The sequence below is a fragment of the Manis pentadactyla genome, chromosome 4, assembly GCF_030020395.1.
Source record: "Manis pentadactyla isolate mManPen7 chromosome 4, mManPen7.hap1, whole genome shotgun sequence".
NCBI classification, from domain to species: Eukaryota; Metazoa; Chordata; class Mammalia; order Pholidota; family Manidae; genus Manis; species Manis pentadactyla.
Window position 1 is genome coordinate 79,625,255 of NC_080022.1, and position 27,981 is coordinate 79,653,235.

Sequence of the window (27,981 nt, forward strand, 5' to 3'; positions counted from 1 at the left end):
GGAGCACATAAAAGGGAATAAAGAGAGCTTCAACTGTACCTGTAATGTTTTTTCTTTTTAAAAATGAAGCAGATAAGGCAGAAAGTTAAGATTTGTTACATAGATGGTGGGTACATGGGTTTTGTCATATTTTCTATATGTCAACACTGTTCTAAGATCTATTCGTGTGTATGTATTTAATCCTCACAACCTCCCTATGAAATAGGTACTACCATTCTCTCCATTTCCTTAATAAACAAACTGAGGAAATAGAGGTCATCAAGAGGCTAAGAAACTTCCAGAGCAGGTTAGTGGTGGTGCTGGAATCAATTTAGGCAGTCTGCCTCCAGAGCCTGTGCTAGTAACCACTGAGGTAAGAACAAGAATTACTTATCTTGGAGAGGAGCATGCAGAGCAGGATTAGTAATGGCTGGATCGGATGCCTGTTCACAGTGTTCCTGCTAAGGGCCTCTGGGCACACTCATTCCCTCTGCACAAGCAACTCAAAGTAGGGCCAGGACTTTTGTCTTTGTTTCCTTAGGACTTTCCACAATGCCTGACACATAAAAAAAAGCCCTTGCTGAATGGATGACGTATATTCTGAGTGTTTATCCAGAAACTGGGCATTCTATTATGAACAATTTCTGGGACAGGCCTTAAAGAGCTGTCCCCTTGGACTGTCCTGATCTTTGGCTCCTGAATCTTGAGGAACGCTCTATCTTCAAGATGGCCCTTCCCACAACACCCATTGTCCAATGAGTAATCTGCAGGCTGTTTATTTCTTCCCTGAGGCTATTTTCTTCTTCCCGTCTTTCCTTAGGTTCCCAAATCTAACATCACATATGTTCATGTTATCTTCCCTGATAGAAAGTAAGATGTTTGAAGGCAGAACCATGGTCAAATTCACCTTTGGCCTTCCTTTTTCCCTCTAGCACATAGCAGAGTTTGGTATTTGAGTGTCTGGTAAATGTTTATTAAACAACCACCATAAAGAATACAGTGGTTTTTATTTTAAAACTTCACTGAGGATAAAATCAGTATTTTCCCATCATATTTAAAACATTAAAACAAAACAAACCAGTATCTTATTAGTAAAAACCAATATCTTAGTAAATTGTTAAGCAGTAAAGCCAAGTCTGACACTCAGCTACAAGAATCAGATTCCTTCACTGTGTTGTACTCCTGAAACTAATGTAATACTGTGTGTCAACTACCCTTCAATAAAAAATAATTATCTACAAAAAAAAAAAAAAAAGAATCAGATTCTTGCTTTTAGCTAAGGCCTCAACCAACCTTGCATCAAAGAGGTAGTCACAAAGAACAGGCCCTTCAGCCTGTGGCTCCCATCACAACCAGAAGCAAAATACCAAATGCTTGTAAGAAAAGGATAGCTGGCCACATACCATTTGGTTTTTCGGGCACAACCAATACAAACAAACTATAATCATTGTAAGTAATCTTACCTTCTAGTTACAAAGACATAGAGATAATTAAGAATGTTCAACTTCACAACAGAACACTCAGCAGAAAAAGTCAAAGTTTTGCCAGTCCAAGGATTTATTACTATGATGATTCTTCATCTCCCTTTGCTTGCACATACAACATAGTACCAGACGATGGCACTCTCGAGCTAAATTTTACAAAATCAATTCGTGCTGAAGGAATAATTTCATGAACGAAGGAAACTACTGTAAGTGGAGATAACAATGAACCGATGTATATAGTACTGGGTTTTAAATAATTTCCTAAGATCCATGTCTTAAAAACGTATTTCAGAATCTCATCAATTTCCTCTTAGGAAAAAACAGCAGAATTGGATTCTTAACAATGCCTGAAAATTCTCCAAGTCTCTCATCAGCACCCTCTTCCGTTCCCTACATCAGATACTTAATTCACCTTTCTCTGCCCTCTCCCTGTATCTTCAACCTCTCATTCTTTCCCTCTCTTCTGACTTCTCTCAGCTACTAACAGTGCTCAACACACTCCCTCTACAACATGCTCACACCCATGCACGTATGCACAAATCCTCTACACTTTCTTACCTTGTTATAAAATCTGTAATTATATTTTAAATTGTACTTTAAAATCCTGTAGCATACAGTGTGATATTTATGTCATGTGTGAGTTTATAGTCCCAGTGCCTCTAATATATTGAGGAATTTACAGGTGCTCAGCTATTTTTTTTAAATTAAGGTATCATTGACACACAATCTTTTGAAGGTTTCACATGAGCAACATAGTGGTTACTACACTCACCCATATTATCAAGTCCCCCCACATGCACCCCACTGCAGTCACTGTCCATCAGTGTAGTAAGATGCTATAGAGTCACGACTTGTCTTCTGTCTTGCCAGTGGGTTTCAGCCCGGGCAAATTCACTATGGATCCAATGTGACTAAAGAAATGACGGTAAAACGTTCTTGGGATGAAAGGGTTTATACCCAACTTTATTTCCACAGTGGCAGGTCAATCACTAAAATCTCATCCACTCAGAGTGAGTCTGGATGCAGCAAGCCGGTCTCTGGGCTTTTCTGCCCGCATAGCTGTCCTCTGGGCCTTTCAGCCCACACAGCCATCCTCTGGCTTTGTCCTCGGTGCTGCCACCACTCCAGCCTCTGCTCTGCTCTCCTGCAGCCTTGCAGCCTTGCCACCGTGTCACCCAGAGCATTGGGCAGGGCTCTTTATGTAGAGACAATAGCAACGTATTGCTCACACGTGTATAATGAGCTAACCAACCAGGGCCAGGTGAGAATCCTGGCCACAGGAACTTTCATTTTGTCCACATCTTCTCTGTGCTATACTGCCTTCCCCATGACCCCCCTACATTATGTGTGCTCATCATAATGCTCCTTAATCCCCTTCTCCCTCCCTCCCCACCCCCTTCCCTTTGGCAACCACTAGTCTCTTCTTGGGTTCTGTGAGTCTGCTGCTGTTTTGTTCCTTCAGTTTTGCTTTGTTGTTAAACTCCACAAATGACTGAAATCATTTGGTACTTGTCTTTCTCCATCTGGCTTATTTCACTGAGCATAATACCGTCTAACTCCATCTAAGTTGTTGCAAATGGTAGATCTGTTTTCTTCTTATGGCTGAATAATATTCCATTGTGTATATGTATCACATCTTCTTTATCCATTCATCTACTGATGGACACTTAAGTTGCTTCCATGTCTTGGCTGTTGTAAATAGTGCTGCGATAAACATAGGGGTGCATATGTCTTTTTGAATCAGGATCTTGTTTTCTTCAGCTAGTGTTTTTTTTTTTTTTAAATAATTATTTTTTATTGAAGGGTAGTTGATGCACAGTATTACATTACATTAGTTTCAAGTGTACAACACAGTGGTAGAACATTTATATACATAATTCTAGGTTCCAGCTATCACCCTACCAAGCTGTTACAATATCTTGACTATATTCCTTATGCTATACATTACATCCCGGTTACTTATTTATTTTACCATTGGAAGTCTGTCCTTTTTTTTTTTTTTTTTTTTTTTTTTGTGAGGGCATCTCTCATATTTATTGATCAAATGGTTGTTAACGACAATAAAATTCTGTATAGGGGAGTCAATGCTCAATGCACAATCATTAATCCACCCCAAGCCTAATTTTCGTCAGTCTCCAATCTTCTGAGGCATAACAAACAAGTTCTTACATGGAGAACAAATTCTTACATAATGAATAAGTTACATGGTGAACAGTACAAGGGCAGTCATCACAGAAACTTTTGGTTTTGCTCATGCATTATGAACTATAAACAGTTCAAATATGAATACTCATTTGGTTTTTATACTTGATTTATATGTGGATACCACATTTCTCTCTTTTTTATTATTATTTTTAATAAAATGCTGAAGTGGTAGGTAGATACAAGATAAAGGTAGAAAACATAGTTTAGTGTTGTAAGAGAGCAAATGTAGATGATCAGGTGTGTGCCTGTAGACTATGTGTTAGTCCAAGCTAGACCAGGGCAATAAAACATCCACGTATGCAGAAGATTTCTCTCAGAACAGGGGGGGTGAGGTTCTAAGCCTCACCTCTGTTGATCCCCAATTTCTCACCTGATGGCCCCCCTGCGACTGTGCCTGTCTTAGGTTGTTCCTCCCTTGAGGAATCTTACCCGTCTCTGGCTAACCAGTCATCTTCCGGGACCATACAGGGAAATGTAGAGTTGGTAAGTGAGAGAGAAGCCTTATTGTTTGAAAAGGTTAGCTTTTTACTTCTTTGCATATTTATGCCCTGTGGCTTCTATGCCCAGCATTTGTCTTGAGGTATCTTTACCACTTGGAGGAGTTATGATACTCGGTAAATTTGATATGAGGCACGAATTCTATTTAAGGGTTGTAATTAGGAAGGAAGAAGAAAAGCTATAGAAGTAGCAGGCAGAAGAAAACATGGGAAGATTGATTATTTCTTTGACATATCTTCTTGTAGAGTAACTTCAGCGTATATAGGTTTTAAGCTACTACTTAAATTGCGCACACACATTAACATAATAGGAGTATAGTTACATAACCAAAGCATATCTGTAATTACCAGCCATCTCCAGTGAAACCAAGAAAACCATTAAGGCACCTTAGGCATTTGTGAAAACTCAGCTAGTGTTTTAATAGGATAATAAACTCATGCTCCAGAAGCAGCTACTATGTTTCTGTTATCCCTGTTTCAAGACTAATCCATTTCTGAGATTTTGTTAATTAGCAAATTAGGATTTTATTGGTGAAATTTGTGGCTTGTTAAATAGCATGGTGAATGTTAGAAATGGACTACCATTCATTAAATTAAAGGTATTTATAGATGTGGATTGGCTAACCTATGAGATATGCCCTATCCTAGCATAAAGAGGGTATAAAACCTAGTTAAAGCTATAACCTGTATTTTTATGGAGATACCCAGAACTCATTGTTTTACAACTGAGGCTCTCAAACTTTTGGGAGTTCAGGTCTCCTGGAGGTCTTGTTTAGACACAGACACTTGGACCCTAGTCTCAGCGTTTCTGACTCAGTAGGTTTTAGGTGGGGCTGATAATTAGCATTTGCAGTTACATTTCCAGGTGATACTAATGCTGTTGGTCATTGCTTCTGCCTTGAGTAAATTGTCTGTATTGCTATATAAACAACTCTGTCCAGTGCTCTGCAGGGAGGTAGGGGGAGATTTGCCTAATGTAGACATGATTCTACCGCTCAACATGCTGTCTTGAGAATAAAGCTTGGTATAAGACATTTCGCCCAAAAAATTCTGTTGTCATTACTCAGTATCATTGAATTCAAAGTGAACTTGCCCAGAGCTAAAACCCTCCAGGGTTACAGTGACCAAACCAGATTAGATCAATTTAAAACAATTTCCCAGCAAAAGAGGTGGAAGCAAAAGGGTCCATCAATGGATGAATGGATAAATAAAGTGTGGTATATGACTTCATTCATTTGTGCAGTATAAAAATAAAGCAAAACCGAAGAAACAAAACAGTAGCAAACTCACAGCCTCCAAGAAGGGACTAGCGGTTACCAAAGGGGAGGATTGGGAAGGGAGGGAGAAGGGGATTAAGGGGCACTAAAATTAGCACTCACAACATACAGGGAAGGCAGTTCAGCGTGGAGAAGACAATAATGACTATATAGCATCTTACTACACTGACAGTGACTGCAATGGAGGGGAGACTTGATAATATGGGTGAATGTTGAAACCACTGTGTTGTTTATGTGAAATCATCATAAGATTATATATCAATGATACTTTAATTTAAAAAAATAATAAAGTGTGGTATATATATATATAAAGGAAGAAAATTCTGACACATACTACAGTATGGATGAACCTTCAAGATATGTGAAACAAGCCAGTCACAAAAAGATAAGTAAACAAAAAAGACAATATGGGTTTGAACTGTGCAGGTCTACTTATATGTGAATTTTTTCAATAAATACATTGGGAGAGTTTTTGGAGATCTGTGACAACTTGAAAAAAACATTTTTTTTCTCTAGCTTAATTGTAAGAATACAGTATATAATACATATAAACATACAAAATATGTGTCAATTGTTTACTGGTGAGGATTCCTGTCAACAATAGGCTACTGAAATTAAGTTTTGGGGGCATCAAAAGTTATGTTTTTTTAATTGATATATTGATATACAATCCTATATTGGTTTCAAATATACAACACAGTGGTTCAACAGTTACTCATATTTTTAAATCCTCACCCCCACTAGTGCCACAGTTACTATCTGTCTACATAGAAAGATGTTACAGAGTCATTGGCTATATTCTCCATGCTGCACTACCATCTCCATGACCAACTTATATTATGATTGGGAATTTTTGTGCCCCTTTATCCCCTTACTTTCCCCAGCCACATACCCCAACCCCTCCCCTATGGTAACTACCAGTCGCTTCTCAGTGCCTAGGAGGCTACTGCTGTTTTGTTCATTCTGTTTTGCTTTGTTTTCATATTCCACAAATAAGTGAAACCATATGGTATTTGTCTTTCTCTGCGTCTTGCCAATGGGTTTCAGCCCCTGGCAAGTTCGCTATGGATTCAGTGTGACCAAAGAAATGACAGTAGAATATTTCTTTGGGGTGAAAGGGCTTGTTCTCCCAGCTGTAGGTTGAGCACTAGCGACTCTGCCTCCCGAGCTCTCTATATAGTGCAATAATAGCTTATTGCTTACGGATGTGGAAGCAGTAGCCTAGCAACAGTGGTTAAATCATCAGGTGGTTTGAGTTCAGTGAGGATCCTGGCCATAGGAACCCCAACTGCCCCACACTCCACCCCTCCAGAATTCTTGCCTTACAATCCACATGCTCTCTATCTTCTGCAATGGTCCCTGTGCGAGAAGGCTGGAGCACTGTAACCAGATTCCACAATAGCAAGAGAGGCTAACAACAACTTAGAGATAATGACAAAAATTAAGATACAAGATTTTAATACAGGTAACAAAAATTATAATAATCCTCAAGCCAGAGGAGGTTCCCAATCCACAAATACCTTAGGGCCAAGAAGACACGTTTTAATGACACCAACATAGGCAAACCTTGTCCATCAGGTAGTATGCATGCAAGAAAGTTGTCCTGGGATCTGATGTGCACTTTGTAACCACTGCCTCAAGGCGGGCTGAACCATCAGGGAAGCCAGCTTTCCTATCTCTGCTGACAGAACAATTCCATCCACCCCTAAATCCCACAGACACCAGAGCCAAACTGATATTGACTCCGAGGGCTTCCGCCTAAACCAGGAGCCCAAATCCACCAGCTCAGCCTGAGTATAGGGGCAGAGCATAGAGTGCTCCACAATCTGGGGAGGGGGCTGCTTCTCTCCTTGGGGAACTTTCAGCTTCTGGGTCTTTATTTTCTTTACAACCACTGGGCATGCTTTCAGTACAGGAGGGGTCAGTGCCTCCAGCACCACCCCTTCACCCTTCCCCAGCTCCTCCATTTCCAGGGCTGATGGCACCCTTCTCTCCCCTCCCCTGAGTGCCTCCTCTGCTACAACCTTTACTGTTTCTACTGTGCCTCGCAGCAGTGCTAGCTCAGTCTTCAGAAGCTCTCTTACCTTCACCTCAATGCTTTGCAGCTGGTATTCTCGTGCCACCTCCATGTGTGCTTCCCTCAGGAGTTTGTCTTTTTCTTTGATGGCCTTTCCTCCTTCAGAGAACCTGGCAGCACTGCTGTCTCATTCTGTAAGGAATCTTTTACCTCTTCAATGGCACCTTGCTGCTGGCATTCTTGTGCTGCCTCCTCTCGTATCAATGCCATTTCCTTCTTCAGTGAATCCACAGCAGTTTGCAGCTTGTGTTCTCGTGCTGCCATTTCTTGGGTATTTTTGAGGAGTGTGTCCTTCTCTTCTGTATCTTCTGTAGACTTTTTTAATACTGTGAGAAGCAGCCAACCTAAAGTCCCCACTGTGTCATGGGCACTCTGTCTCTCAAAAGACCTATTTACTATACCAAAGGCCACCCCTAAGTGCCTCAGGTATCACCTCCACTTGCCTCCAGTTCTGGCGTGGGGCCCAGCCCTCTAGGAGGCAGGCCACCTCAGACCACATACCCACTGAGGGACAATCCACTGTCTCCCCATTCACAGGGGCAGCCCACTGAAGCAACCCTTCCATAAGGGCAGCCTGTCTTTTTCCTTGGTCAACAACAAACCCTGTTGACTTCGCCAATTGTCTTGCCAATGGGTTTCAGCCCCGGACAAGTTCGCTGTGGATTCAGTGTGACCAAAGAAAAGACAGTAGACCATTTCTTTGGGGTGAAAGAATTTATTACCCGGCATGTTCTCCTGGTGGTAGATCAAGTACTAGTGTCTCTGCCTCGGCCTAGAGCACTGGGCCGAGCTCTCTATATAGCGCAATAATAGCTTATTGCCTACGGGTGTGGGAGCGGTAGCCTAGCAACAAGCCAGTTACACTTTCAAGTGGTTTAAGTTCAGTGAGGATTCTGGCCATAGGAACATGAACTTCCCGACACTCTGCCTGGCTTATTTCACTTCCCCTAATACCCTCTAGATTCATCCATGTTGTTGCAAATGGCAGGATTTCTTTTTTATTTATGGCGGAATAATATTCCATTGTGTATATGTACCACATCTTCTTTATCCATTCATTAACAGACATTTGGTTGTTTCCTTATCTTGGCTATTGTAAATAATGTAGTGTATATGTGGATTTTTGACTGCAGGGGTGGGAATTGGTGCTCCTAACCTCGTTTTTCAAGAGTCAGATTGTACTGTGTGATTCCACTTACATTAGGTCTCTAATGTAGTTAAGATCATAGAAACAGAAAGTAGAATGGTTGTTGCCAGGGGCTTGGTGGGTGAGGAAAACAGAGAGAGGTTGGTAAAAGGGTGCTATCTTCAGTTATAAGATTAATAAGGTCTAAAGATGTAATGTATAACATGGTGACTTTGATAACACTGAACAACATAATTGAAGTTCGCTAAGAGAGTAGAATTTAAATGTTCTCACCAAAAAAAGAAAAAGAAGGTAAATGTGTGAGCTAATGGATATCCTAATTAACTCAAGGGGGGAATCCTTTCACAATGTATACAACTATATTATAATTTTATTGATCAATTATACCCTAATAAAGCTGAAAAACAAAGTAATAAATGGAACAAAAATAGTTAAGATGGTAAATGTTAGGTTATGTGTAGTTTACAGCAATTTAAAAAAAAACGAAACAAACGGATTTTCTAGCAAAATTTCTGGAAATACTAGTCTATACTTGTCAACACTTCCTTCCATCCAAATTTAATCCACTACAACTAGTGAAATTCTTCATACATAGTCTTTTATGATTCTGACTGTACATCATCTTTTGATTACAACTTAACCTATGCAAACTGCCCTTCATCTTCTCAGCTCTAGCCATTCCTGGAACATGGCATTCTTTCATGTCTTTGTAGCCTTGTACATGTCTCCTACCTGCAATGCTCAATTCTCAAAGTTCAGCTCAGATATAACCTCTTCCGGAATTCTTCCAGAACCTTCTCCATTAGGATTGTCCAGTGGAACATTGTATGGGATATACTTATACTACAAAACATATTAGTTGTTGATTGGCAAATTTGGGACATTCTAAAACCTGTTAAATTCAAATTTATGCACCTGTTTTGTTTTTTCTATATCTAGTAACCCCACTCCCAGTCTCTATTATGTGCTTCTTGTTTATTTTTCCATATTCTCTACTAGTCTGTAAGCATCTTCAGAGCGAGACATGTCTTATCTGTGTATCTTTAGGTTCTAGCACTGTGCTGCTAAGCACATAACTAAAATAGCATGGTGTTTTATTGCTGATTTGTTTCTTCTAAGCTGGTTTTCACCCTTACTCTCTTTATTGCTTCTTGGGAATGATGCTAATGATTACAATACCACCCGTCTCAGGCTTATGGTGAACATCACATGATATAAGAAAATGCAGCATAACACAAGACTACCAGAAATGCTATTGCAATTTAACGAGTAGAATTGTTAATTGTACAATTACTGCTACTGTAATTGAACAGTTTATTTTTTATGTTTGTCAAGATTTGAAATAAGCTTGTTCAATTAATATTTTTCTACAAGTTCAAAATAAGAGATTGGTAACCTAAATTAAGTTGGCATAAAGACAGACTACTGTTCTCTTAAAAGGAAAAAATTAAACTTGTACTTTAAAAACAATGTTACAATGGATTGGTTCTTTATATTATAAAAATATAGGGTAATAGCACAAAACGAACCTCTACAGTCAAATAGTAACTAGTCCTAAGTAAATGCAAAACTAAAGGAAGTTGTTAGTTACGTATTGCTAATTGCAAACATGGTTTAAAAATCTTAAATTTAGTATATATTAACTAGTTTTAGGCCATAAACCACACTCTCTAGAAATTAATTATTAAAAGTGACTGTCATAAAATGTAGAGGCTCTTTCATCTTCGAATTCTCTTACTTGGAAGCATGTGCTCAGGTAATAATCACAAAGGTTCACCACAATGGCACAGTGAGTCAGTCAGTCGTCCTTACTACCCAGACAGAACCTCAAAACTCTCCATCATAAAGGAACATGCTAGAAATATCACTATTAAACAGTGGTCCTGAAACATGTACAGAAGGGAAATTTCTCTCCCTCCCTAATTCTTTTTTACTCTTTAAAAGAACCCAGAAAAATGACACAAATTGTGCAAAATTTCTTTATGATTAGGCACTAAATAGGACCAGCCGAAATAATGAGTGAATTGGTGATTTCATGATCAGGGAAAATCTATAATGAATTATACAGTATATTATAATTAGCTTTGTAGAAAAAAGGAAAAAAGCACAACTGTAAAAGAATGGATCCTTCCAAGCACATCTAATTAGGGTTAGTTGGTGGTTGCCCTCAGTTTCAGAGAGAGCTGCTTTTAACAAAGGGTTAACACAGTTCTAATTCCTTACAACTTCCACAAATTAACCTTGCCTTCCCAGGGTGCACCGCCCCCACTCCATTTCCTTTCTCAGAGTGTTAATAGCCTATAATACATTTCACTAGAATCAAGCTCTAAATAATGGATGTGACAATGGAAAGTTTCATGCTTTCATTAAAAACTGAAAACAAGAAATTGGAATTCAAACTGCAAGGTAATGTACAATGTGCAAGATTAATCTCCTGTTTGGTTCCTAGCTTCTGGAAGCCTTGATAAGTTAAGAATTCCCAACCTTCTAATATCTTTTAACAAAAATTATCCATTGGTTAGAGACAACATCTCAGGGAAATAATACTAATATTCTATAGTGATTTCCAATGTTGAAATTGTAAGAAATATATTTGATTACTATAAGAGGCTAATTCACACACAGTACCTATTTTATATGGAATGCAAATCTGATTTGTTCAACATTCTAAGTTTGTTTTTAAAACTTACTACAAAAAGAAAAAAGAGAAATATATATTAATTCCTAGGCAGCCAAAAGGCCCAACAACCAAGGCTGTCATTCTGAGAATTCTCAGACCTAATGTTAATCAGCACCTTGCTCTTTGGGATTAAAGTACTAAGGCAAATCTGGTTTGTAATTTGGAGGAAGATGCTCCTCAGTGCCTTTGCAAACTCTTTCTATTCTATAAGGCCCTGCATAAGTTCTATCTCCTCTAAGAAACCTTTCTCTACTAGTCTACTCAGTGATCTATTCACTGAAGCCTTCTTTTAAATTTTTGTAGACAAACTAAATCATTTTAACCTGATGTGATGGTCTTGGGATGTATCAACTTAAAGAGGCTACAGACCCCAGTTAATGAAGCAAACAATAATCTAAGTGTTGTTGTGAAGGTATTTTGTAGATGTGATTAAAATCCATAATCAATTAACTTTAAGAAAGATTATTTTAGGTAATCTGGGTGGGCCTGACTCAATTAATTGAAGGGCCTTAAGAGAATTCATGATGCTTCCCTGATGAAGAAATTCTGTCTCTGGATAGCAGCTTCAGCCCATGCCTTCTTGACAGCCTGCCCTATGGATCTCAGACTTGGCTAGCCAGCCCTCACAATCAGGTAAGTCAATTCCTTGCAATAAATTTCTCTCCTTTTAAAAATTGATATCATTGACATATGACATTAGTTTCCAGTGTACAACATAATGAGTATACATTGTATACATGAGTATACAAACAAAATTTGTATACATTGTGAAATAATCACTACAATAAGTCTAGTTAACATCCCTGGGCAGAGATACTTACCACACGTAGTTACAATTTTTTTTTCTGGTGCTAACTTTTAAGATCTACTCTCTTAGCAACTATCAACTTAGCAAATATAATAGGGTATTATTAACTATAGTCATCATGCTGTACATTGCATCCCCATGACTTTTTATTTTATAATAGTAAGTTTGTACCTTTTGGCCCCCTTCACCCATTCTGCACCCCCTTTGCCCCCAGCAACCACCAAACTGTTCTACCAGCTTCTTTTGCTGTTGTTTAGATTGCACACATAAGTGAGATCATACGGTATTTGTCTTTTCTGACTTATTTTCACTTAGCATAATGCCTCAACATTCATCCATATTGTTAATAAATAATATAAATAAAATTTTAAATAAATAATAAATCTCAATATATTTTTCTTATTGGTTCTGCTTCTCTGCTTGAATGCTAATTATACAACTGATCATATAATGTCATGTGTGTGTGTCTTACCCTCCAAGACTCAATTTCTCAATTACAGTGTTATGGTTACAGAGACAAGTACTAGGGTACTTGCCCCAGGCTAAATGAAATCAAGACAAAGCCTTAGGAACCTTCTCTATATTCAATAGATATATCAGAGTATCATTTATTGATAGAAGTCCAGCTTAATTGATTCAATTCCACTTTATCCTCATAAAATCTGTGATGTGGGTAGGGCAGAGATAGTTTTCTAACCTGTACAATGGAATTTATAGCAAGTCAAGGAAATGACATTGCTTCCTCAAAGCCATACAGTACATCACAAGAAAGGGTAAGGCTGGTGTTTTGACTCCAGCCTAGGTTTTCCAATAGACCAACATGATATGATTGAGGTTGAGCTACTGGTAATCAAGAAGTTCCTCATGCTCAGTGGATTGCATCACTAATATCCACTATATTTAAATGTACATGATATGATTAAGCTAATGAGACAGGTTTTCACAAGTTACATGTGAAACCAGCCATATTTCCTAAAATTGCTTCCCTCTCTGGGCATTTGCACTCACTGTCCTTTCTCTTTATATGCTTTTACCCAGAAAGTCACACAACTGCTTGCTTCTCATCAGTTCCAGTTTAAAATGCCACCTTATCAGGGAAGCTAGGGAAGCTGTTCTCAACCACTCTGGTTAAGGTAGCATGCCCTAGCCATTCTTTAATGAATATTTCTATTATGTTGTTTCTCACTGCACTTACTATCAGAAGGCATTTATTTATTTGTTTCTGTTTTATTATACATACTCCACTCAAAGAATATAAGTTCCTGAAGACATGGACTCTGTATCTTGCTTACCACTGTCTCAACTGTACCTGCAATAATGGCTAGCAGGTAGTAAGTGTTTGATAAATATTTGTTGACTGATACTGCTTCTAAAATGGATTATACTTTTTATGTGACTGCTATGTGAAAATAATTATCCTGGCAATAAATATTAAATGATTAAAAATAAGAAAAAAAGAACTAGAGGAAAGTTAAAAGCCAAACTGCCAGTTTCCAAATGGAAGAAATGAACACACATTGTTAAACCTTGACAAATAATATATGTAGTGCTTCTTTTGGCTCTTCTGTGTCTCTTTAGTTCACAAAGATGAAAAATCTTTCTTAGTTCACAAAGATGAAACTGACAGGACAATGAAGGAAATGTATTCAGAATTTATACACAGGTACTGTAAATTTTTGGCAAGCATATTTTTGCTAAATATGGTTTTGAGATAATGCAGTTTTATATTTTTATATCCCAAAATGAAAATCAGCTAACTTATCATATAATCTGGTTCAGTTCAGTCTACTTAAAAAGAGAACAGTCTACACAGTAAAATACAGAGAGAGAGACAATCCATTTAGGTTCCACACTTCAAAGCAGGAATTCTCAAGAAATTACCATAAAAAGTATGCGTGAATATTGCCATAATTTAGGAAAAGGCCACACAATTACTTAGGCAGATACTGCAAAACTGAAGCATGGAAGTAACAAACTTAAAAGGTATTATAGTTCAAGCTAGTAAGGGCTGATTCAGACTTTAAAAGAGAGGTATAGTCTGTGTAATATAAAACTTATGTGAATAAATATAGCCATGGTTTTTTCTCTAAACATCCCTTTTTTAGAATTTGCATGTTTGCATGAATATTTTCCTATTCTTTTACTTTCAATCTATCTTCACCTTTACATTTTAGATGTGTCTCTTGTAAACACAGTTGTTTTCATTTTAATTTTAATGCAATCTGACAATCCTTATCTTTTAGGTGAAGCATTTGATCCATTTACATTTAATTTAATTTAATTTATTTAGGTTTAAATATACTACAGTCAATGCCATGGTAAACCACTCTTATCTCCTCCAGAACTGAAGCACTCATTCTTTCAGCTGCTGGTCATATAGACAGTGAACAGCTCTCAGATGAATCCTTCTTTGGGACTTGCCCTCATCCAGAATATAGCTTTATCCAAGATTTATGTTCCCCAGGAGATGGGTGGGAGAGAGTGGAAAACTGTTTCCAGTGACTTGCCAGTGAGTGTATGTAATGGCCTGGACCTCTATAAGGCCATCTCAGCACAAGAGTTCCCTGTAGAATGGACTGAGGCCTTTGTTACCACTGTACAAGTTTAATCACTGGTCTCCCCTGCTTCCTCGCTCACCCACAGATATTAATCCCAAACACCATCCCAATAAAAATCCTGCAAGCAAATCTCAGTCTCTGAGTCTGTTTCCTAGGGAGCTCAGTTTGTGATATCTATCATCTTATAATGAGTTTTCTACTTTGCCTATTAGGTTTCTTTTTCTTTCCTTTTCTTGCCTTCCTTAGGACTGAGTATTCTTTAATTATTACATTTTTCCTATATTAGTTTGGAAATGATACACTCTTTTTCTATTCCAAAGGCTATCATAAAAATAACAATATTCATACTTGAATTCACAGTCTAAAGTTAACTGATACTTTTACCCTACTCTGCCATATAAGGATCTTAACTTTTTAAGTTCCTTTACCCTTTTCCCAATTTTTATGTAATTATTTTTCTAGGTACCTCATTTAAGTGGTAGCATACAATATTTGTCCTTTGGTTCAGGTTTATATCATTTAGCATAATGTTTTCAAGGTTCATCCAAGTTGTAGCATGCATCAGAATTTCATTCTTTTTAAAGGTTGAATAATAGTCCATTGTATGTATGTACCATATTTTGTTTATGCATTTGTCTGTTAATTGATGTTAGAGTTGTTTCCACCTTTTGCCTATTTCTGTATTTAACTTTTTGAGCAACTGCCATATTTTTTTCCTGATTCTTCTTAATACATTTCAATTCTCTATTGAAATCATCCAATTATTTTATTTCTCTACCTTTCTTCCTATTTACTTGAACATGAACATAGTTATTTTAAAATTCTTTTTGGATGATTCCAATATCTGGATCATCTGTGGATCTGCTTCTATTGTCCATGTTTATCTCTTGGTTTTTGGTTGTGACATCTTGGCTTTTGGCATGCCCTGTAAATTCTTACATAATGTCTCCAAAGCAGGTTTTCCTTCCCTTGAGCAAGCAGGTATACTAGTAACTGATCCCCTTAACCCAATCAAGGGCTGTGCTGAGTGGAGACTGGGTTGAGCTCTGGTAAAGCTCAAGCTATTTTTGGCTCATCCCCATTCCAAGAGCAAAACTGTCTGGTTTTTTAACAAAGAGCCTGAGAATTCATTAGGGTTTCTCCCTCTGGCAGGTTCATAACTCTAGTCTGTATCTTGTGAGACTGCCAAAATGTCTGCTCTGCTTTTCAAAGTCTTTGCAATGAGATTTTTAGGCTCCCATTTTGTAAAGCACAGGATTTGGCAAATATCCCAACAGGATAACTGGCTGGTATGCTTAGTTTTTACAAAAGCTTGCTGGTTTCTTGTCCCCAGCAGCAGCTCTCTACCAGTATATAGTCCTGGTTCTCAGACCCCTGCTCATGATCATTATCAGTAAATTCCCCAAGGGAAAAAAGAGGCTACAAAAGGACACTTCTCTGAGGTTCCTTTAGTTCACCTGTACTCTTGAGGTTCAGCCCTTTGAGTCACAGCCCAAAGCGTGGTGTACCAAGGTCCCACCAATGGTAGGAGCTGGACTACATTTTCAATCTTTCTAGACCCATAAGACTGTGGATTTCAGTTAATATATCTCCAGGTAAATGCAGCCAGAAAATCTAGGTTCACCTCTCTCAAATCTTATCTTCTCCCAGATCTTGATCAGGTTTCCTCACTATCTCAGTAGCCCTTTGAGTTTTAATATATACTTTAAAATTTTTTCCTGCTTGTTGTTTAGTTCGAATCACACAATTCCTATGCAATATTGGTACTATCTTAGTTCTACCAATGTTAGTACTACCAGTTTGGGCAAGTTTTAAGGAAATAATTCCCACATACAGAGAAACCACAATTTTGTTTTTTAAAACCAGCCTTAGGAAGAAGATATATTTAAGGCTCAGAAAACTTTTTCATTGATTTCAAAAGAAAGATAACCATTAAATTATGCTAGAATCATGTTCTACTTCCATTTCTTATAAAATAAGATGAAATTAAAGGAAAAATAATGAAGTACTTCAACTATTGTTCATTTATGACAGAATATATACTAACACATGCCTTACATTGTAGAGGTTATTATATTAAAACAAGATACAAACAAATCTATTTCATTTTGCCTTAATCTCTTAGAGCAGTATTTCAGACATCACCAGATGATCTCAACAGGTTTTCCTGGGAGGATTCTGATGGGGATGGATTTTTTTCCTAATCAAGTATATTTGCTTTCTCTGGAGATGCACAATGCACATTAATATATTAAAGGTTCTAAGAAGACTTCAGTAAAGTCAGCTATTTATCTTGTTAAGCTCTCTGTTTCCAAATATATCTGAATATGAAAATTTTTATCCATGAACACCTTTTAATGTGCCCCAAAAGCACCTACTTTGAGAAAAGTGCCCTCCAAAAAGGGAAATAAACATTTCAAATAGTTTGGTTATTTATGTTATGGTAGTTGATTGTATTATTCCTCATTCTTTCTTCTTCCTGAGAGTATAAGCATGTGCATTTGTGGGCTTTTTTGTTAGCTTTATTAAACTATAGCTACTTTTGTCAGTCTCTTCTGACACAGGGTAGCAGAAAGAGTATAAGCTTTATACAAAAACAGAATTAGGATCAATTCCTGGCTCCACCAACACAGACAAATTTTTCTCTCTCTTTGTCATATTTGTTTGTAAAGTGGGTTTGGGGGGCTTTTTCAAGTCTTAATGACCAGTATTCAATACACAGTGCATTGTCTGGGCCCAGACATTTCTCCTATCTAAAAATTGTTCAAGGATCTGGAACGGCCAATTGGTATGGACATAAGATTGACATCTTTGAACCTTGATTTGAGACTCTACTATTCCCCTGTTTATTGTATTAGTAATTCCTCCCTTGTCTACTTAAGAGGCTGTAATACTCCTGGGAAATATATTTTTTAATCATGACAGAGTGACTAGAGTTCAATTGATTTTCATTTCTTAGAATTTGGAAAGCTTCAGGTCTCTCTGTCTTATGTTCTTATAACAGTGCTATTGTAACATTAACCTTACTTAACTGTAATTATTCACTTTCTTCCCTGCTAGACAGTAGGTTTGTATGGTCATAATAATCTTGTTCCCTGCTATATGCACACATCTAGCAACACCAGCCTGGGTGAAGAGTAACCACTCAATAATTACAGAATCTTTAATAAGTTATAATAATTGGGATCCTAACAATCACTATTATCAAAATCACAATTCTCAGATGAAATACTTTAATATTATTTATATAATATTATATATATTATTAATATTATTTATTAATATAGAAGATATTAACAGAAAACAAGAAATTAAATTTACTGATCCTCAGACATTTAAAAGATAAGTGCTAATGGAGCCAATAATTACTACTGGAAATCTTAGACTGATATAGAAATTTTCCTGAAATACATCCAATCATCAGGATAGGAACAGAGTAATAAATACACTTATATGCTTTTCAGATAAATTTTGGGTATTTGAGAATGATCCTGTTTTTTAAAAATATGTGTTCCAGAAAGGTTGCCTGTAAATAACACTTTTATACTCTAAACATTTAAAAACCCATCTGATTGGAATAAACTAAATTTCAAGCATATCTGAAGAACAAAAATCCCTCTTTGTAATGAGGATGCCCTCACATTGTATTATGTATTAATATTTCTGAATTTTGGATTATTCAAGCTGGAGAACACTCTTATTAACTTGGTCATATGAGACTGCTATGAAGTTCAACACAACTCTAAGGTCAAATTAACTTTTACTTTTTGAAAATAATTATTAGTATGTATATAAGGAGTAAATATAATGTATTTAAAATATAACCTGTTAATATGGGTTTTTCCATATATTAGGAAATTTAAAAAATACTTACTATTATTTTCTTACAGTCTTTTCCTCTGCATAGTTCTGTATAGGTAGAGTATTGCACATATATAATCCAGCTTCCAACAAAAACTGCCAACCAGGAAAAGAAAAGATATTTCATCCGCACATATGAGAAGCGAGCCTGTGAGGAAAAAAGCATACAACAGTCATTCATTCAGCACCAAGTAAGCCTTCACTGTCCCTAGAACTGATTTTTCCCCCTTCTTGGATGAACTCAATATATATTCTAGGCTTTCATATGGCAATTCTCCTAGAACAAAGTGTACTTTCACTGAGTCCAAACAGCACTGGTCTTAGAAAAGGAAGCTCCTTAGTCCTGCCAAGGAAAAAGGGAACAAAATACCCTTTAAAATGTATAACCTTTCAAATACCACCAGCATGGAGAGCTACTTATTAAAAGCACAAACACGTGCACCATGCTACCCTGGGCAACCTGCAAGATCAGGGCAAGAGGGACACAATCCCCTTTGACTACAAGCTTACAGAAGACTGTTTCAACTAAGAATCTTAAAGTTCTTTATGGATAATCATTTTTTTAAGATAAAATAATATTGTTTTTAATGAATAAGAACAGAGAATTTGGCTATTTGTCTAATGCCTCATAGTGACGTTCTATGTAAGAAATTAAACATCCCATTCATTCCTGTTTCTCTGTTGTAGTCACCAAGGCTTCATGTTCCTTCTAGTCAGTAAGCTGGATGCTTCACCTAATAGATATTCTGGAAATTTGAGAACATTACAACTATTAAAGGAGAAATGATTGAAGAAGAACGATTAAGATACATAAAGAAAAAATCACTCCTGTATGTCATCTTGTAAAGCAGCACAAGAGGATCCTCTCTGCATCGTTTTGCTCCCAGTGCTCTGGTGTCTAACTGCAACTTGGGCATGTTGGTGCCTTCTTTCCATCAACCACCTGTCAAACAGTGTGATCTGCAAAAGTGTCAGCTGGTTAAGATAATCTGACATCTATTCTTTAAGTCTGGAGCTACTGGCCTGGTTTTATTAACAGTAGAATTTAGGACTACGGAGAGAATTGAGCAGAACAGATTAAAGATATGTAAACAAACAATGAAAAGCTACTTTTGCTTTTACAATCACGAGCCAGTTTCTCACACTGGGCAACAGTAGGATACTGTGAGCACTGTGAGCGTGCAAAGAAAGCAGGAAGAGATGAACGAGACCTAAGTGCACCTGCAGAAGACAATGAGTGCAGATGAAAATGAAACGCAGGAAGTACTGAGTTCTGTTGGCCCTATTTGTGGTTTAGGTATCTGTCTTTGTGAGGTTAACAGATGGTGAATCCCAGTAGCAAGAAGCTTGAATACAACAAATTCAGTTAAATGAGAGGTCTTTGAACTTCATTATTAAAATATAAATAAAACCCTCTAATGCAAGTTACTTTTTATGACTCTAAATGAATCCAGTAAAAAGAAAATCCAGACAGAATTCCAAATTAAATGACATAAAAAACGATGGGGTATGTAACAAAGGGTTTGCTTGAAAGATATTTAAGAGTACTTGGCCCTAATAAGAGGCCTAGTCATCAGACAGAAATTGGTATGTGTTAGTATTATGAAACTTAACTTAAATATGATTAAATGACATAATGCCTATAGAACATAAGCACATTGCTAGACACATAGAAAATACTCAACAAACGTTAGCTAAATCAATTTTCAGGGCACTGAGAGAAAAATGAAAGTACCAATACTATGATTTGAACACCACCTTCTTTTTTGGACTTGCCAAAAAGAAAACTGAATCTGAATCTGATCAAGCCTTTAGCTCCAACTATCAGTTTACAGGAAATATGGGAGACAGAGGAACATAAGTGACTCTTAAGTAAGTGACACTACTAGGATATAATCAGCAAACTCCAGGCTGTGGGAAACATTCAACACATAAATTACATGGGAGAAAATAGAGAAGATGGGGAACACTAAAGATTGAAAAAAATTTAAGAAATATACCAAAAAAACACAATTTGTGGATGTTTTTTGGATCCTAATTCAAATGAAAAACTGTAAAAAAAAAAAAAGCTTTTATGAGACAATTGAAAATTTGAAGACTGACAGGATAGCTGATGTTATTAAGGAATTATTTAAAATTTTCAGGTGTGATAATGTAATGTTTAAAGAGAAAAGCCCTAATCTTTTAGAGATAGATATTGAAATCTTAATGAATGAAATGATATGATATCTGGAATTTGCTTCAAAATAATATGGGAAGGGAAAAGTAGGTGGGGTATAGTTGAAAAAAGACTGGCTATGAGTTGATAATTGTTTGAGCTGGGTGATGGGTACATGCCTTCCTTTATATATATTTTTCTCTACTGATTTAAAATGTCTTATATTGTACAATAAGGCATACATACTTCCACACCAAGATGCTGCCTTCCCATACATTCATTCAGCAACTGTTTATTGACTGTCTACTATGTGCCAGGTACTGTCTTAGTCCTTTTATAACATCTCCAGTTAGAGGGACAAATGAATTATAAATCTACCATACAAGTACCCTTAAAAAGTTAAAAGGACTTGAAGGACCACAGAATGGCATGATTTTGCTTTAAGAAGTCCAATCTTATATTAACATTTTACATGATTTTTTTAGACAGCGTTTTAAAACAAGATTAGCTCACTTAATTTTAGTAGAAGAATCAGGGAAGACCTTATACTATATCTTCTTTTTCACTCTCCCTGCCTTGCTCTGCAGCAGGTATAAGTCAGAGAGTAAAAGAAAACATAGACCTGGTGAGTAGGGTTCTTTCCCAGCATTCAGGATTTAGTCCTGTCTTACCTTCTTCTTGAAACCACCTTGAGAAGTCTAGTGATAGTCAACTGTCCTTTGGACTCTTCATCAATACTTTCTTTTTGGATTTTTGTACATATGTTCAATAGTCTACCATAAAATGCTTTCAAATGCATATTAAGCTGAATAGATGTTGGCAGCTCAGGCTTTTGTATATTTCTCCCTTCTATATATCCAATTCAATACAATTTGAATTCATTTTTCTTTTCTTTATCTCTCAAATAGCTACATTTCCCCATTTTCTCTGGCATATGTTAAAACTGAAAAACACCCTGTGAACTGGCTTGCTCACTGAGTGCGCATCATGATACAGAATGCCAAACATTTTGGAGAGGAAGTTAGATTAATGACATTCCCAGCAGGCCACTGGGCATCACCTGTTGTGGACATAATCACAAAAGGAGTGAAACACATTTTTATTCCAGCATGCCATGGAAAATTACTATGATTTGGGGGTAACATAAAATAGAACAAGGACCTTCATGTGTCCTTTAATATCTGCAGATTCTGCTGCTTTGCATTCAAACACAATGATTAAAGAAAAACAGCTAAATGACATTTGTAGCTATTAACTACAGATTTTATTTCCCTGTGTGGCACTCACTGAAATGTTTGCAGTGGTTTGTTCTATACTAATTACCTAAACAATCTAGTCTTTGATTAAGAGATGTAGTTATTGTTTCTGACCTTCTCATTTATGCTAAACTATCCAAAATACTGCCTAGCAGCTTTTCGATTCTATTGATTTTGTGCCTAGCTACTAATGGTACACTGTTTTATTCCAAATTATGCTCCTGAAAAACATGATAAGAATTTTAGTAAATACGCTAGACAGTGATTCTCAACTGGAGGCAATTTTGCCACTGTGGGAACACCTGGCAATGTCTAGAGCCACTGTCTGTCATGGCCAGTAAGCGCTATTGGAATCTCATGGGGAGAACCCAGAGACACCGCTGAGCAATCCACGATGCACTGAGGAGCCTCCCGTAACAAAGATTTACTTGGCCCCAAATGTCAGTAGTGCTAAGTTGAGAAGCCTGTTATGGTTACATAATAAAATGAAAACAAAAATTATGGAGTTGAAAGAATCAAACTTATGTGACACTGTCACTTTACTTTAAATTAGTCTTTAAGGCATAAACTGGTACTAAATAGAAAAATATACCATCTGTCTGGAAATAACAGAAGCAGTTATTTCTGACTAGAGTAAATGATAAGCAGTATCTTACTATAAATTTAAAAAATCACTGGAGATGGAAGACAAATGATGAAACTTTCTCTAACAATTCCACTCTAAAGAATAGTGGTATTTCTTTTTTATATTGTTTGCTCTCATTGTGATAACTTTTTATTTCAAAGCAAATATTAAAACCTTTGGTCTTATTAAATAATTTTACATTAAGTTTTAAAGAGGCATGAAGAGGCAACACATCAAAATGTAGCCACTTAAGACTACTTGTATTTCTTATCTTTTTTTCATATTCAACATCTTTTATAAACATAGAAAGAACAAAGTCTCATTTGCTTTACTCCTACATAACTCCCTATACAGATGTTCTTAATTTTGAAAACTACAGCAGAAAAATATCTACCATATGTTGACTTTTACGCACAAATATTTTATCTAATATATTTAGTGGACTTGCACACTCAGAAACATTAACAAATTGATAAGGTTATCACTTGCAAAAACTCAAACACAGTCATTTCATCAGTCATCATTTCATAGAAAAAGCTGAGACACGTATGTTTATCTTTCTATTCAAGTTTTTCAATTACCAATTACTCGAAATAATCTTCAATTTCTCTTTTATAAAGTCTTCAATTTTTGTCCCTCATTGTTATATTGACATTATAGCCAGCTAACCTTTACTGCATGTTTAGGAGTAATATGGCTGAAAAAAAAACTAGAGTTAAAATTATTGACACAGATCCCCAGATATAACTTTTACCCTTTAAATTAACTCTACATATTTAAGATACTTTTGAAAAAATATGATAGCTTTAAAAAACAAGATATGAAGAAACCATTTAATAGGGTATTTAGTGTATACCACAACACAAGCAGATAAACTTTATTTGCAATGGGTCCTGCACTTTTATTAAAAAGTGTCTCAGTGCTAGCTGAAGGGCTATTGGAAAACCATTAAGAAGACTATCCAAATAAAATTTTCTTAAAATTATGATTTAACATAATATAAGTTGGCCATGGGGTTAGTAATACAGCATGGAGGAAGGAATACAGTCAATGATTCCGTAATATCTTTCTATTTTGGCAGGTAGTAACCGCACTAGTGGGGGTGAGGATTTAATAATATGGGAACCTGTTGAACCTGTTGAACCACTGTGTTGTATATTTGAAACCAATATAAGATTGTATATCAACGACACTTCAATTTTAAAAAATGATTTTTAAAAAGAATATCTAAATGTATGAATTTTAAACTATCCTAGTGCTAATTTTCAACATTTTAAGCATCAAAAGATAGCTACTCCATCAAAGGAACGTAAAAAAAAAATTTTCATGTCATTCCAAACAGGAAAACCTAGAGTTTTTGTAAGTTAAAAATAATGAAAAGAAAGGTTCTAAAAATGTCCATGCACTCCAGCTTGTCTTGATCATGAAAATGCTTTTTTCTTTTAACAAACTTTAGAGAAGAATTCATTGCCAAAGGGTATTACTAGTCTCCTGGTCAGAGTTTCAGCATTCTCCATCTTTCTAAGAGGTGAATTTCCACATTTATAGGAAGAATCTTACTTGTAATCTAAGTTCTAAAGGTTTTATTTGCATGAGCATATTCTCTGTTTTGAATTTATGAGAACTCCAAAATGAAATTCCAACAAGGAGCAGGTAATTTTCACATTTTCTCTGCATGCTGGTTCATATTTCTAATGCTTAGGGACTTACAGCATCAAAAATGCAAAAACACCTGGGGAATTAATTGTATGGGATGACCCTTAAGACTATGACTAGTTTCAATAGTAAAATACTATTTTAAAGAAGTGTCAAAGTATGAGAAAATGCTCATGAGATATAAAAGAAAGAAATCAGCTTTCAGAACATGTATCGTATGTTCCCAATTTTGCTTTAAAAAAGAGAGAGAGAAAAGTCACCAACAGACTGTAGAAACTGGAAGGAAATACACCAAAAGTTCAAGGGTGGTTATCTCAAAATGGATGATTTCACTTTTCTTCTCTATTACACAGATTTTCTACAATGAATATGTATTACGTTTTTAATCAGAAAAACTACATATTTCTACACAGCTGCTTAGCATATCTATTTAAAAATGTCTCCAGAACACAGACAAAGCCATCCTGCTTTTTAAATACTTTTTACTGTGAAATATATTATTCATATAGAATTATTTAAAATATGTAAGTATAATTGAAATTATAGCTGAAAGTAAATACCCACATAAGTACTACTTGAGTGAAGAAACAGTATTTTTCTAGTGCCTTCACTAGCCCCATGTACCTCTCTCCAGTAAAGGAGTTATCAACATGCTCCCAACTGCTATGATAATCATTTATGTGCTTTCTTAAGTAGTTTAACCCCTAATCGTATGCCTAAAATGTTTATTGCTCTTGAGGTTTATGGAAATAGAAGCATAGACCATATTTCTATTATGACTTGCATCTTTCAGCATTATATTGTGAGACTGATCCACGCTGAGGCATAGTTTATTGATTTTCTTTGCTGTAGAGTATTCCAGTATCTGATTTTTTTAAAAGAAATTTACTGTTTTATACACAATCAGTATGTAAGTTTTACTAAAAATAGAAATACCAGACAACCCAGTAATTCCACTTCTAGAACTTTAACTAAGGAAACAAAACCCCTGATTTGAAAAGATACATGTACCCCTATGTTTATTACCACATTATTTACAATAGCCAAGCTATGGAAGTGACCTAAGTGTCCATCACTAGATGACTGGATAAATAAGGTGTGCTAAATATACACAATGGAATATTATTCAGCCTTAAAAAAGAAATCCTGCCATTTGCAGCAACATGGATTCAACTAGAACGTATAATGGCTCAGTGAAACAAGCAAGGCAGAGGAAGACAAATACCATGTGGTTTCACTTATTTGTGGAATCTAAAAACAAAACAAAACAAAATGAATAATGTATCAGGAGACTCCTAGACACTGAGAAGTGACTAATGGTTACCATGGGGGAGGGATTGGGGTGCATGAGTAAGAAGAGTGAGGAGAATAAAGGGGCACGGTAATTCTCAATCACAATATAAGTTGGTCATGGGGATGATAGTACAGCATGGAGAATATAGTCAATGATTCTGTAACATCTTTCTATGTTGATAGTAACTGCACTAGAGGACATGAGGATTCAATAATATGGGTAACTGTTGAATGACTGTGTTGCACATTTGAAATCAACATAAGATTGTATATCAAGAATACTTCAATAAAAAAACAGAGAGTTGCAAGGCCACAGAAACAGATCAAAGCTATGCCCAAGGTTAAAAAGAAGGTGTACAAGGCTTTTAATGAACAAATAGATGGCCAGCATTTTACAGAGTATATGGGAAGGAGGTGTAGCCTGCATTAGCACTCTACATAAAAAGAATATTCGTATTTACAACAGCAAATGAACTTAGTTATGGAGTCCTTTAATCCTAGCTCTATTCCAGTACAGAAAAAGCAGTTAAGAAAGCTAAGTGTTCAAATATCCTAGTGCTGTATAACAAAATATCCCAAAAGGTAGTGGCTTACCACAATAATTTATGTCTTCCATGGTTCTGAGGGTTGACTGGACCCAGCTGGTGAGTTCTTTCAAGTTCTTCACACATTTGTGATTGAGGCCAAAGGCATGTGATGAAGGGTGGACTGGGTTGGATGTATAGGTGGCTTCTTCACTTACGTGTCCAATCCCTCAGCTAGAATGCCTGGAGAAGTGTCAAGCGGCTAGCTGGACTCCTTCCAAGCAGGGCGCTCAGGGTAGTCAGGCTGTTCCCAAGATGGCTGACTGTGCCCAGAGCAAGAGTCCCTAGAGACCAAGGTGGAGGGGTGCATTCCTGCCGCACTCCTTCGGTCACACAGGCCAGATTGGACTGCAGGTATGGGTGGGACTCCATAACAGCATGAATACCAGAAGGCATGGTATTAACTAACGGGTCAGCTTTGAAGACTGACTACCACTCCAGGGTAGGATTAGCAAAGCAGGATCTAGGAGTGAGGAGAAAAGCAGTGTAGAGGTCCCAGCCAGAACAGAGACAATTTTTTTTGGCCATTCTGATCAAGGGTTCTTCCTTTTTCCTTAGTGGGGAAGAACTGGAAATTGCCATTAACATCCATTAACATATGTGTAGTTGCTTATATTGTGTTTAAGTTGACTGAATATAGTTCTCATTCCATATCATGAGCTCAGTAACTGGCAACAAATCTTTAGCTTATATTACAAAGTCCCAAATTAAAGAAGTATGTGAGATGTAGTTATAGATAAATTTCTGAATAGGATTCACGTTGCCTGATTATTTCATTAAGACTTGTCTCCCAGAATTGGCAAATCAGGTGTCTATTTTCCCCTTTTAGTAGGCCTGAGGCTAGAATTTACTAAAACATACAATAGCCACAGCAAATCTTACATGGGAATCCTAGCTGGTACTCCAATTCACTAACAATTCACTTACTAAAAATAAACTTAGCTACATTCTACCTAAACTTGAAGATTTTAGGGCAAAATTTATTGAAATAGTTACTTCTAAGGTTGTACAATTTAATGTAATATAATTTTCAACATCATTCAGAACCTTGGAGTACCCAGAGGTTAGCTGATTATAATTTAGATGAAACTTGATTATTGCAAAGTGTTTTTAAAGAAGAAATTGATTTTAGTTAATATTCTGTGAGATGGATGAGGAAGGCTTCTGGCCTCTGAATCTTCCTTTCTGGGTGCACATTTGTGTGATTTCTAGACACAGTGGCAATTAAACCACTGTGAAACCTAACCTGCTTCTCATACATGAGAAAAGCAGATGTGTAAGTTCAAACACTGGGGTGGTGGGAGAAGGGGTGGGGAGGCTGTTCACCTCTATGCAACAACATTCTGGCTTTGTATCATTGAAAGGCCTGTGGTTCTTAGGAATGTGACCCAAAAGGAGGTACTGTTCCTATAACCTGAGAGGCTGTGTGGGGATTCAATCCCCATTGGTTGGTACCCTGCCACAGATATATAGATGTTGTAGAGTGGAACAACTTTAACTGAAAAATGAAATGTGTAGGAAACTGTCCATCTAGTCCATTCTACTCAGACATCTCTGAATGTAAACTCCTAATCTGTTAACCAATTAAAATATAAATGACATATGAAATGGTAAGTACATTAGAGTTAGAAGAGTCCTTCATGGACTGAGATTCTATTTTTTTCTCATCAAATCAAAGTACTTCAATACCAGAAAACAGTACAAACCCAGTGTAGGAAAATGGAGAGTAAAAAATTCTGTTACTAAAGTTATAAGTAGTTCTGGGGATGTAATGGTAACTACAGTTAAACAATAGTTTATTGTATTTTGGAAGTTGTTCGGAGAATCTTAAAAGTT

General features: G+C 36.5%; 1 protein-coding gene across 5 annotated transcripts in view; it reads right to left on the reverse strand.

Annotated features, from left to right (window-relative positions):
- The window catches only part of DIPK1A (divergent protein kinase domain 1A), a 139,845-nt gene that overhangs the window by 45,728 nt on the left and 66,136 nt on the right, over positions 1-27,981 (reverse strand). For 4 of the 5 annotated variants that reach the window (XM_036906542.2, XM_057500429.1, XM_036906543.2 and 1 more), the window contains one exon: positions 18,587-18,721. In XM_036906542.2, coding sequence (XP_036762437.1) covers positions 18,587-18,700 — 114 coding nt within the window. In that variant the 5' untranslated portion in view covers positions 18,701-18,721. Of the gene's footprint in view, positions 1-7,526; positions 12,161-18,586; positions 18,722-27,981 lie in introns of those variants that run through there. The other variant, XM_057500428.1, reaches the window with a different exon arrangement.